The sequence below is a fragment of the Solanum verrucosum genome, unplaced genomic scaffold (genome assembly GCF_900185275.1).
Source record: "Solanum verrucosum unplaced genomic scaffold, falcon-dt-bn FXZP01000205.1, whole genome shotgun sequence".
NCBI classification, from domain to species: domain Eukaryota; kingdom Viridiplantae; phylum Streptophyta; class Magnoliopsida; order Solanales; family Solanaceae; genus Solanum; species Solanum verrucosum.
In genome coordinates, this window is record NW_026019950.1 from 3,269,272 (window position 1) to 3,281,840 (window position 12,569).

Here is a 12,569-nt window from a genome sequence, read left to right on the forward strand (position 1 = left end):
ATGTTAAATGGGTGAAGGATGACAACCTTTTTCATTTGCTGGTCCAGAGATTGTTGTCATCATGGGGGCATACTTTTCCAAGATTGAAGCTGCAGTACAAGCCTCCTTTTAGCGTCAGGTCACACAATATGATTCACGTTGTCCCTGCATGTTGTAGTTGGTGTTTTCTGCATTGCCGGCTACTTCAGGGATAGTTACTTGAAAGGATCCCTTTTCTTCAGGGCGCGGATGTGTTAAAGAACTTCATTCTCAATTTTTAACTCAAGAGACTGATTACTCTTAAGCTTTTGCCAAAGGACTTCATGGATAGTTACTTAAACGGCTGATTACTGTCAGTCTGTTTGCCATAGTAGCCTTTTATGCCCAGGATATGCCTTCTTCTACATCGACTTCAAACGGATAGAATTGGGTGTTTTTACAAGTCATCATTACAAGAGTGAGCTGACTGTGGCAAAATCACCTTGTATTGTTGGTTCTTTACTTCTCCATATAACTTGATACTTTGTCCTAGAGATCACCTTGTTTGATTTTCCCTCTTAGTTTTGACCAGTTATAGAACGCTCACAATTCGGTCAAAAAGCAACCTCTACTTGCTTCTGGTTTTGATCTGCTAGTATCTGATAAGATTCCTCAGAGTGTTTCATCCATGCAATTCTATATCTCGTAATTTTATTAGTTTCATTCTGTTTAGTTCTTTGCCAGATGCATCCTTCCATTTGTATCATTTTTGGAGCTTGAACAGTGGCTACTAGCATTACTCTCCAGGTGGTGGAGGAGGGATGTCTACTGTCTACTAATCTCAACTGTGCCTGGTACATACGGCCCTGCAGCTTAACTCATTCCCTCTTCCTATGGACAGTGTGTAGCCGCCAGGGATTAACTCTAGTATGTGTAACACGAGGTATATTGATTGGGTGAGTCATATGAAGAGATTGCAGATCTATTCAAATGTCGCAGAATTCCAGATTTTTGTTTTGACTTAGCACTTATCACCATGATATATTTGATAGTTAACCTGAATTTTCTATAGCAAAGAGTTCAAAGATGATTTCATCTTCTCACCCTGCAATCAGTACTTTCCATGACTATGTTAAGGATAGAGGTATCCTGTCATCTTCAAATCCTGGATCCACCTTTACTTGGACCTGTAATGTGCTTGCCCATTTGACTTTGGCTATTCTTGAAGATACTTCATCTAGTTTCTCACTTTCAACTAATGGAATTACTCATTGCAATTCAACCGATTTGAAATCCCCCTAAATTTTGTATATGTAATATAATGAACAAGTTACGGAGTGCTTATTATCCTACTACTCTTCTGGGGATTTGTATTGCAGGTTGGAATAATCTATTCTTGTTTATTCCCTTCTTCATTCAGTCACAAAATCATAGTGCGTTTTCTGGTACTTTAGTGGATGGGTTGTTGCCATACATAACTTTTGGCAGTATATATACTGTATGGTTTGCTTCACTCTACTACCTAATAACTAACTTCCCACTTGTTCCTCCCTCCCATAATGTCTTCTAATAAATACTGTCATTGAAGTTTCCAATGTAGAATATTTACTATAAAAACTTGTAGTTAGTGCCTTAGTGGAGTGCAGCAAAGAATCAGTTCATTTGGTAAAGGAAGAATATAAATAGTAAACAAGAGAAGAAAAAGGCTGCCTTGCTGACAAACAGTCCACTGTACCATGGCTGCCACTAAAACATTTTCTCTTACTTTTTGTACTCCATGATACTAATATAAAAAATATAAAGTCTAGTAGTACTATGTTAATACAACTTCTATATAAATAAAACTAGAGTGGCTCCAAGTTCTTGATTGGCGCTTTTCCTAACAGACCGATAGACTTGAACCTTTTTCTTCTGGACTCTGAAATTAATCATTTCAAGTTCCAGACAGCAATGTCATCCTTTGTGATTGTCTTTTTGATCCTGTCTATGCTACTAAACACAGGGGTTGGTGTCAACTTCACCGATGTTTTCGAGTCCAGCTGGGCACCAGACCATATTGCTGTTGTAGGAGACCAAGTTACTCTCTCCCTTGACAGTGCTTCTGGTAAGACTTCATTAATTCACTTCATATCTTATATTTTTGCCTATTCAAGGCAATATAATTACATAGCCATTTGATTAATTATGTTCATATTCACAAAGGCTGCGGATTTGAGTCGAAGTTCAAATATTTGTTTGGGAAAGCCAGCGCACAGATCAAACTAGTTGAAGGAGATTCAGCTGGAACAGTTATTGCATTTTATGTACGTGACAAAAACCACGTCAAATAATTATCAAGATCAATATATTGTTTCTTCAAACTATAACTTATGGCCTAATGCTACTAATTGCTGGAAATATGTGGTTTGTAGATGTCATCAGAAGGAGCTAATCACGATGAACTGGACTTTGAATTTCTTGGGAATGTTTCAGGGGAACCATACCTAGTACAAACAAATGTCTACGTGAATGGCACCGGAGATCGAGAGCAGAGGCACGGTTTGTGGTTCGACCCAACAGTGGACTTCCACACTTACTCTTTCTTTTGGAATCATCATTCTATCATGTAAGTAATTCTTACTTCAGCCATATCTCTAAATATGTTTGAGCTTTCCATGAAACATGTAGAGGTGCAACTCCGTAGGACCGAGAGTGTTACTATTTTAGAATTTTATATTGTCAGTGTATATAAGTTAAATCCACGCTAACAATGACGAATTTTACTCGACACATGAATTTTTCGCAGCTTTTCAGTTGATGATATTCCAATTAGAGTGTTCAAAAACAAGGAGAAGAAAGGCGTTCCATACCCGAAAAATCAAGGCATGGGAATCTATGGATCATTGTGGAATGCAGATGACTGGGCTACACAAGGAGGGAGAGTGAAGACAAACTGGAGCCACTCTCCATTTGTTACAACATTTCGATCATTCGAGATCGATGCTTGTGATTTGTCTGGTGAGGACACAATTGCTGCAGGTGCAAAATGTGGCAAGTTAGCACAATTTTTGTGGGATAAACCAGCCAAGAAGAGGCTAGAAAAGAGCAAAAAACGCCAATTCAAAATGGTTCAAAATAAGTACTTGGTGTATGATTATTGTAAGGATACTGCAAGATTCACTCAAATGCCTAGAGAGTGCTTGTACTAGAGAGACCAACACACTATTCTAGCAATGTCAATGTATCAATATGTTTCTATCTCGCAATATTGTAGCTTTTTAAGATGTTTATCCAATTTGCTAATAAAAAATTTTCTTGTTTGGCTTCTTATGTGACCCTCTTAACATTTAAGTCAGTTCTATGGTTAAAAAAAAAATCAAATGTGCTATGTGTTTGAAATTTTAATTCAAATTTAACCAATAATAATAACTATGTCTCAATCTTAAATGAGTTGAGATATTGACTTATGTGAATCTTTACTGACCATATTTTCCCATTTAAATTCAACTCATGTCATCATCCTATATAATATATCAAAATCTATGATGAAGTCAAAAAACTCTTAGAAAAGCAATAGGTTCAAAATCAATGTACTAGGCTACTAGCAAATGTCAAACCTGTCTCAATTTCTATGACTTATTATTTTTTTTAGTCAGTCCTAAAAAAAATAACATATTTTTATATTAAGTAATAATTTAACTTTAAAACATCAATTTTACCTTTAATGAAATGATTTATAGCCAATAAATTACTATCATTCATTTTAGACTACAAATTTAAAAGTCTTTATTTCTTTCTTAAACTCCATGCCAAATCAAACTACCTCACATAAAATGGGACAGAGGGAGTAACATCTTCACTACATATCACCGCATTTCTATGTGGAGGATATAAGTGGACAAGTAATTAGGGACGGAGGAATTAATAATAAGAAGTAAATAATTTGAAGAAGTTAGCCTTTCGAAAATTGGGGCTTAATAATTGGATGGCTCAAATTAGAACAGAAGAATATTCCATTATCCGGTACTCGCCTTAAACCGCTGCAGTCTCCGTCATCTCTCCGGCGAGCAATTTTTCTCAATGAAGAAAGCTAAAGAGTAAAGAAGAAATTGGAGAAAGAAGAAGTAATTCAAGTAAAACGATGAGTGCAATCCATTTGAGCACTCTCAGAAGCATTTCGCAGCAACCCTTTTCGCCATTCCTCCTCTTTCCACTTCCCAAATCCAAGCCCATTAACGATACAAGAATCAAAGCATCGTCAGTAAAAGAAGAAGAGGTAGAAAGGAAGATAGAAATTCGACTTTGTACAGAGAGGGCATGCAGGAAACAGGGATCCTTGGATACCCTTCAAGTTTTATCTGGAATTGCTCCTCCCTTTGTAGCGGTTAATTCCTGTGGATGTCTTGGCCGTTGCGGGGCAGGACCTAACGTCGTCGTTTTACCTGGTGCTGTATATGTCAAGCACGTTGGTACTCCTACTCGAGCTGCTGAAACTATGGCGTTCGTCTGTCTTGGTAGGGATGACGTTGAAGGAGAGAGTCGGAGAAGTTTGGAGGCTTTAGCGTTGAGGAAAAGAGCTGAAGATGAGATGGGTAATGGTAATTTCTCTGAGGCTCATGGTTTGCTCTCACAGGTGTGTGGTTTCATACTTCGCTGAATTACACTGAATCAAGTTTTGCTGAAGATATTTCTTTGAAATGCTTCTGATGAATGCTATGGATCAAAAAGTTAAGAGAGTGTTGTGGTGAGGCTGACCATTGAGGTTTTTTCTACCGTCTTAACTGGATAGTGTGCCCTGGAATGAATATCAATGCATCAAATACTACTCTGATTAGTATAGTGAATGTGAGGCCATCCAAGTATTTCATGATAAAAATTAATAATGGTGAAGAAACTATTAAAAAAAAAAAGAGAATGCCATTGATTCACATAATTTTCAACATAGAGATGGCACGGTTTATCAGAAGCTTGAGGTTTAAAAGTTCGTAGCAACTTTCCCTTTCAAGTTAATTGAAGTGAAAAATTTCTAATCTCAGACGGATACTTATGACCTAAGTTGCACAGACTCTTCACTTTCGATGCTGCACCTGTGTTGGATTCTCCGAAAATACACTACTTTTGGAGAATTCGACACGCACCCGTTGACATTTTTGAAGAGTCCGAGCAACATAGCTTGTGACCAAGGCGGAAAAAAGGATATCCTTCAAAATTTGAAAAACCTAGACAAGATATGTATTATGAGGACATTTTTCCCCAAGACCTAGGGTTTCTAGCCAATCTATTATCTAGTCTGCTTCATGGAGGTTCTTTATTTCCGATGTCTGATGTAATTTTACTTCTTAAGCACCTTTCCTAGTTGTCTTGCGAATTGAAGTACTGAATTTTATATTGAGCGGGTGATAATGAGAGAATGATAATGCTAAGCTGTAGATACCAGTTCATTCACCAGACTCACAGATTTGTGTTTTGTCAGTACCAGAAAGAAATTGTAAATCTCGTTATACATATCTTTTTTGCTAGTGCATTAGGATTTCTTCCAGCGGAAATAATCTGTAGCTTTCTACAATCAACAGTGTGACCTAAGGGTCATTGAAGTTAACATGATGCTATAATCCTTTCACTATTTCTATGTTGCCATCGTTACTTATATTTTTAGCTTTACAGGTTTCGTTTAGATATGGCCTATTTGTTGTATCTAATTCAAGATTGGTGCCTAAGGGCACTGATGTTGCCATTTTTTTTGTGCAGGCTATTGCTTTAAAGCCGTTTGGAGGTGTTCATATTATGCTCAAAGACAGGTTTATTGTGTTTAAAATCTCTTTTCTATGGGAAATTGGGACCTTTTGTAATCAAATAAATCAGAAGGATACCCTAGATCTCTATGTTATTCACATGATTGTGTTGCAATTTTTAGTGGAAGCAACATCATTATTCTGTTCCTTAAGCGTCTGATCTGGTTTTAATTTTTTTTGGCTCTAGGCTTCCTTTCGGATTGATTTACTGAGTTTTCTTGAAGTCATTTGAAAAACTCTTGGATCACTTGATTTTGTACCAGTGTCCAAATTTATATATTTAATATTTTGTCACTAATGCCTTGTTGTCTAGATGATCAGAATGCATGTGAACAAGATGCTGAAATAAGTGTCTTCAATCAGGTCTGCTGCGGAGTTGGCAATGGGAAATTTGGCTGAGGCACTTGATGATGCTAAGGAGGCGTTGAATATTGCTCCCAATTACCCTGAAGTAATTTGATTATCTGTTACCTCTGCTAAAGTACACACGAAAAGCACATGTTGTGCTTAAACTTAAACTTGAAATGTTTGGTGCTTGAACTTAACTAACTCACATTAGTGTTTTAACCATGAGGTATCAATTCCTTCATTTCCATTTCAGTATATAGCAGATACAATGTATGATTGCATAATAATGTACTCTCTTTCTGCGATTATTGTAGGAACTAGGAAGTGAACATCAAATTACTATATCTACACCTAATCCCTAGTTGCAAATATTTATTAGTTTTAATTTTTACAGGGTTATATCTGCCAAGGTGATGTTTTGATGGCTCTGGACCATGTCGATGCTGCCGAGAAGTCATACTCCATGGCTTTAGAGTTAGATCCGTCCATCCGTCGCTCAAAATCCTTCAAGGTGCAGTTCATGTTTGTTGTAGTTCTAGAATAGAATTGGTTTAACTTTTGACATCTGTTCTGCACTGCAAATCCTATGGCTTTAAGCGTATTTTTTAAGGTTGGTTTCCTTAAATTTACTTTTGGCAACACCAAACAAGAATACACAATTTCGTAAGCAAATGAAGATGCTATTTTAGAAGTGACAGAAATCTGATATAGTTCATGCGGTACTAGTTTAAATACGGTTATAACATGGTAGAATTCTTTAGTCTAGCCTGTTGTGTCAATAATTAAATAAAGCCTCTTCTTCAATAGGTAATATCTTAATAACTGATAGTGTGTTATCAACAAGATAGGCTGGAAAAGCACATAAATTGCAAGATTGTAAAACTGCCACCAATATTGGAGGAACAAAATGATTTTAAGCTTTTATATTCCTTAGTAGAACTGAAATGATTTACCAAGTTATGAATTTGCTACAAGTTACTGGGAAAAATTTTAAGCTTTAAATATCTAACTAAAACTAAAAATCTCCACATGCCCATGAAAAGGTATCACAACTTTTTGTGATTGTGGCAGTACACTTCGTGTTTTTCTATATGTAGAGAGATCTGCCCATGCACACCACAATGCTAATGCATGTGGAGGCTTGTGTTTGTTGAAATGTTTCTAAGCCTTCCAAAATCCAAAGTGCATATTTTATGACAAGAAAGAATTATGGGCCTGAAATAATTGTCAGCTGAGTCCACGCACACAGGGGAGAACTATCTGTTCCTCGTAATATCTCTGTTTTTTTTTTCACAACTGATGTATTATCATCGTTAACCATTTCAGGCTCGGATTGCAAAGCTTAATGAGAAACTTGCTCTTGCAAATTCAGCATAAGTGACGAGTTTGTATGTTTGTACAAATTAGGATTACTGTCAACCTAATTTGCCTAAGGTATTTAAGTATTGCTGAGGTTGAACATGTTTCATATGCTGTGTTGTAGTTCATTGTCCAGTTTGACATTGTATATAGAATGATATCTGTAAACAGAAGTGACTCTACTGGCTGGTCAATGTTATATATGCAACAGAAGGCAATTTTTTCATCCTAAATCTTAGTTCATCTCCAGCTATGTTAACTTTAGCAATCTTGGAGGATCTTGCCCATCTATATCATAGAAACTATCTGTCATTAGGGCAGCAATCAAAGTTTTCTTCATATGTCATTCATATCCTGCTAAAAGGGTGGAGTAGAACATACAAAATACAAGAGTCAAGTCTCTCTCTCTCTCTGCCCAATTAACGGTATACTAGTAAAGTTATAATATCAATCTAGTAAACATTTAGATTGCCCATTCATCAGCAATAAACTGTGTTGAAATTAGGTCCACAAAAGAAGATATCAAACTTCTTGACCCTATCCCACAACTTAGGAACTTTCTTCTTAACTTCAGCATTAACATTTACTTTCTGTTCACCACCACCCTTTTTCAGATTTCCAAAACTAAAGCTCCTAGTAATCCCAGCAACAACATCTTCAGGAACTTTAAAGCAATATTTCATGTTAACTTCTCCTTTAACCTTCATTGATTTGGACCTACGCGTCTTCTCTTCTTCATGCTTCACAAGCTGATCATAATACTCTTTGTTCCTCTTCTCCAGCCCATATATTTGTCCTTGAAGATCCTCAATCTTTCGACTTAGCATGCAAACCCTATGATCCTCCCTCATCTTCAATATGCACCCCGCAAGCTCAGCAACCTTCCTCTTCATGAACAAAGATTCTGAAGACACCGCCTTGTTTTCCTCCATTAACGTAGCCACTTTGTATCCCAATCTAGCATTCTCATTTAACAGAATCAACCTCTCTGATTCCATTACATCCAGTAAACTCTTCTGCAACTCTATCTTCCTTGATGACTCATTGTTCTGTCTTTCCACTTGATTAAGCTCGTCTAGGACGAAATCATAGTCCACATTTCTGATCACCAAGTCAGCAACAATCATTTCAATATCAAATTTGTCTTGTGTTGAAGGTGGAAAGGAAGGCTGAAATGATAAAGAACTCTCAGCATCAGAATCAATGATCTCTCCACTATACTCTTCCTCATCACAATAACCATTTTCATTGTAACTTAATGGTGGAATTGGAGATGAATATCGACGATGATTATGGTTCTTGGCTAGTGCTTGGCAGTAGCGATCAGCTAAAGAGACATAGCTATTGTACAGTTCTTGTAGCAAGGCCATAAGCTGTGGTCGTTTCTGGTAATAGGCATCAGCGCGTTCCGCAAAACTGTCTGGACTGCCTTTTTCTGGGATTTTAAGAGCCACCTTGTTCATCTTCTCATCCAAATCTAATGAGAACAAAAACAACTCAAATTCAATAGAATTAAATAAATTTTAATGATTTGATTTTACTTGACAGTTGAATTTGAAATTTGAATTGCAAAAAGCACTGTTCTCATCTTTAGCCCATATCTTCCCCATGTGTAGATAGTGACAAATTTGGATGTACATGAAAATGAAATCACTAGTTTTGACTATTGTCATCCCTAGTTTCAAATCCATGCAACTATATATTTATAATCTATGTATACTGACTAGAAATTCTCCGTAATTAATGTTTTATTTCTTCGTAGAGGAAATTACTAATTAATCAATGGTAAAATAAGACTCCATTCTTGTCTACCAAATTCCTTCTAACTTGTTTTCCCTAAAGCTTAGACACAAATAATTTGGACAACTTGTTGATTATCATTGATTAATAATTCCTTAGCCTGGAAAAGAAAAAGAATATCACTACATGAGGTGAAATAGTTTCATTTTTTACATCTAAATTTATTCAAATATTTTATCTGGAATATTAATTAAAGCAAAAGAAAATGCACAGTAAAATTGTTAATAGGTATTTAAAGAAAATCAAAATGGAGTACTTAAAAAGAAATAATTCAAATTCACTCCATAAATTTTACGAGGTAATGTAACCCATAAATTCTTTTAAAATATTTATTTTAAGCCAAGATTAAAAGGGTAAAAAGACCACCATGTGAACTCTTCTATTTGTTTTTTGGTACGCTTATAAGTATGTTGTTAGAACATTCCATCAAAAATAAAGTCCAGTTCTTTAAAGTACATAAAACTAGATGTTATTTTTAATAGAACGTTCTAACAATTTGTGTGAAAAATTTCCTCAAGAGGTATATATTATCACAAGTTAAAAAGATCTTTATATAATCTTGTGAACCACCAAGCACATGATTTCATACATAGAATAAGTAAAAAACAAGATTTAAATTACATTGGATTCTAGTACCCAAAAAAGAAAAATGGTTGTTCTGAAATTAAAAGCTACTACTCTTAGGTACAGATAAAGTTTCAGAAAAGAAAATAAAAACAGAAACAGATTCTGTAAAGAAAGTAAAAATCATTTTCATTCTGCAACACGGCATCTAACAAAAAGTAAATATATGAGTCCCTCTATTTAGAATTCAAATTTTAAAAAAAACTTATAAAAAAAGGTTTTGTAAAGATTCTAAAGTATTTAGGTAGAAACTGCAAGAGACATAAATAAGAAAAGGACAGAGTTTTTTGAAAATAACTTTCTGGTTTTATCATATTATATTATAAAGAAAGTGACATTTCATAACAGTATACCCTTCCAATATAGAGGTGTAAACACAATACTCATTTTCATTTTCCTAGGGAAAGAAATGTTCACATCACCTAAGAATAATGGACCCCATACCCCCTCCCCCCACCACCAAACTACAACAATTAAACAAGACCATGATACAATTTTCATTTACTTACAATTTACAAATAAAATTTTGAAAATTTCAAAATTGGACATATTAGCTCGAACATCATGATCATAAAAAAAATCTTTAAAAAATGACTTCATTGTGAACCATGTTGTGGTGATCGATACTTTTTGCCTCCACTTGAATTTGAAACTAAAATGTAATGATTCTTAACGCATTTACTGACCTCTAAACCATTCCAGTTGAGTACACAAAAGTTTGGATCTTTTAAGTGAAGATGAATAAAGGGGCATATTTATATAAAACAAACTAATATTCCAAGAAAGTTTGTACACAATTAATAAAGAAGAGGTAAAAAGAGCATATATATATATGAATAATTTACCAGCAACGGTGCAAAGAAGCCAAGAGGGTCTACTGAAACTTCTCCTTTTTGTATAATTTGAAGAAGCCATTGAAGAAACTGGACTTAAAGCCTTTTTCTCTGTTTTCAGTTTTGCCTTCATTTCAACAGGCAAAATAGGGCCTACACTATTCAAAAAGGATTCCAAATCAGAAAATAATTTAATTTTCCTCTTTCATCAATTAATGACAAGCACATAGCACTACACTAAATGATCAAATTGAACTAACAAAGAACATAAGAAGCTCAAGAATATGTAAAGTCAAATTATCCTTTTAATTAATGTTTTGAAAGGGCATACAAAAAGAAAGAAAAAAACATATGACAAGTAAAACAGAGCAAACAAGTTAGGATATAAAAGCAGATAATGAGATTAAAAGATCATTTAAGCAACTTTAAAATATAAATACTATCATTAAATGCCACTATGATTTACACAATTTAATTACAAGCACATTCTCCTGCAACTTTTAATTTTCACTTTAACATCTTTAGAACATATGATCTGAGTTTGTGAGCAATGATAAAAGTTGAAACTAGGTGCCGATGTAGTATAGCGGTACCAGGTTCATCTGAATCCAGTACTTTTATAACATAAATCTACATGTAAAATTTCTTCAAAATTACGACAACTAGTAGATATGAACCCACATAACTTCAAAACTACAACAAGTATAATGCTAAAACCTTAATGATTGAACCCATAAAATTTCAATCATCAATCCACCTCCCCTTGAACCATGTAGTAAACACAATTTCAAGTGAGAAAAAAAAAAACAGAGATTTTGCTTCAAGAATTAGCTTATTCAAAGCATTCTGAAAACTATGAACCAGTTTTAAGCAAAAACTAACAGAGCAACAGAGAAAAAATTATTTTCAGTGGAGTAATGGAAACAGAGAAAGCTTACTGAACTTGAAATATTTGATCACTAAAATAAAACAGATAAAAAGAGATATATAGGTACCTCAAAGACTCAAACTAAGTTGTTGATGCTGCAGAAGAACTTTGGGGGGTTGATTTGCATGTTTAGGCGGAGTTGCAAATCCAAATAATTATAATTATAGAGAGTAAAAAGGTGGCTTCTTTTTAAAAGAGAAATGGTCTTTTGGGCTTTCTGTTTTTTTGGGTTTTGTGGGAGGGACATTTTCTTGGGTTGGGGACAAGGAAGTCAAATAGTTTCCTGCATATAAAAGCCCGCAAACTACGATTTGATTTTTGGCGAATCAGAAGCTGCCACGTATTGGAAGTCCGTATTTGTGTATTTAATGTATCTGCTGGGAACAGAGTTGATGGACAGGTCAATTGATCAAGTAGCTGTTTCTACAGACTACACAGCTTCTAGCCACAGCCCTATCTTTGAAAAACATTTTTTTTGGGTCTGCCATATAGTGTGAGGTGTTTGACAAATGCCAATTACATTTTCACTTTCTTTTTTTTTTGGTTTAGAATTTAGATGAATGAGGGATTGCACATTCGATTAATAGATAACTTCAAGTTGAATTCTAAAACTTTTAAGAATTTGAAATACAAAACTGCTCCAAATTACTCACAAAAGATTAACAACATCTCTAATTTGGCATTGGGTTATTCACACATAACGGAGACAGGAGTTTAAAAACAGTGGGTCAACCTCAAATATTTGGTTAAATAAAGGAGAAGATGCGGACAATGGCAGCAACATCTTTCTGTGCTATACATATAATGCGTCAGTGTAAGCAAGCAGTTATATGTCAAAAATTCTCTCGTCAATACTTTAGTAACGTCCTATAATTTTGTCATCCTTCGACAGCCAAATCCAATTTTTCATAGGAAAAAGGTTCAAATTGCTCTTAGGTTCACAAAGTA

At 35.0% G+C, this 12,569-nt stretch overlaps 3 protein-coding genes across 3 annotated transcripts; 2 read left to right on the forward strand and 1 right to left on the reverse strand.

The window, feature by feature from the left end:
* Positions 1-1,787: 1,787 nt before the first annotated feature.
* On the forward strand, positions 1,788-3,263 carry LOC125813862 (xyloglucan endotransglucosylase/hydrolase protein 9-like). Its single transcript, XM_049493332.1, has 4 exons — positions 1,788-2,062; positions 2,161-2,261; positions 2,370-2,563; positions 2,744-3,263. The coding sequence occupies exons 1-4, from the start codon at positions 1,909-1,911 to the stop codon at positions 3,144-3,146; spliced, it is 852 nt and encodes a 283-aa protein (XP_049349289.1). The 5' UTR covers positions 1,788-1,908; the 3' UTR covers positions 3,147-3,263.
* Positions 3,264-3,967: 704 nt separating this feature from the next.
* LOC125813891 (uncharacterized) lies at positions 3,968-7,666 on the forward strand. Its single transcript, XM_049493366.1, has 5 exons — positions 3,968-4,570; positions 5,686-5,735; positions 6,093-6,180; positions 6,472-6,588; positions 7,404-7,666. Exons 1-5 carry the CDS (start codon positions 4,079-4,081, stop codon positions 7,452-7,454), a joined length of 798 nt encoding a protein of 265 aa, XP_049349323.1. The 5' UTR covers positions 3,968-4,078; the 3' UTR covers positions 7,455-7,666.
* A 61-nt stretch (positions 7,667-7,727) lies between these two features.
* On the reverse strand, positions 7,728-11,781 carry LOC125813890 (kinase-interacting family protein-like). Its single transcript, XM_049493365.1, has 3 exons — positions 11,689-11,781; positions 10,706-10,846; positions 7,728-8,913 (listed from the first exon to the last, which is right to left on the reverse strand). The coding sequence occupies exons 2-3, from the start codon at positions 10,824-10,826 to the stop codon at positions 7,916-7,918; spliced, it is 1,119 nt and encodes a 372-aa protein (XP_049349322.1). The 5' UTR covers positions 10,827-10,846; positions 11,689-11,781; the 3' UTR covers positions 7,728-7,915.
* Between the last annotated feature and the right edge of the window lie 788 nt (positions 11,782-12,569).

Coding starts and splice junctions, on each gene's coding strand:
- LOC125813890 (XM_049493365.1), bottom strand. CDS start 10,826: ATGAAGGCAAAACTGAAAACAGAGAAAAAGGCTTTAAGTCCAGTTTCT. Junction 8,914..10,705: donor GCTTCTTTGCACCGTTGCTG/GTAAATTATTCA, acceptor TGTTCTCATTAG/ATTTGGATGAGAAGATGAAC.
- LOC125813891 (XM_049493366.1), top strand. CDS start 4,079: ATGAGTGCAATCCATTTGAGCACTCTCAGAAGCATTTCGCAGCAACCC. Junction 4,571..5,685: donor CTCATGGTTTGCTCTCACAG/GTGTGTGGTTTC, acceptor TTTTTTGTGCAG/GCTATTGCTTTAAAGCCGTT. Junction 6,181..6,471: donor TTGCTCCCAATTACCCTGAA/GTAATTTGATTA, acceptor TAATTTTTACAG/GGTTATATCTGCCAAGGTGA.
- LOC125813862 (XM_049493332.1), top strand. CDS start 1,909: ATGTCATCCTTTGTGATTGTCTTTTTGATCCTGTCTATGCTACTAAAC. Junction 2,063..2,160: donor CTCCCTTGACAGTGCTTCTG/GTAAGACTTCAT, acceptor ATATTCACAAAG/GCTGCGGATTTGAGTCGAAG. Junction 2,564..2,743: donor TGGAATCATCATTCTATCAT/GTAAGTAATTCT, acceptor AATTTTTCGCAG/CTTTTCAGTTGATGATATTC.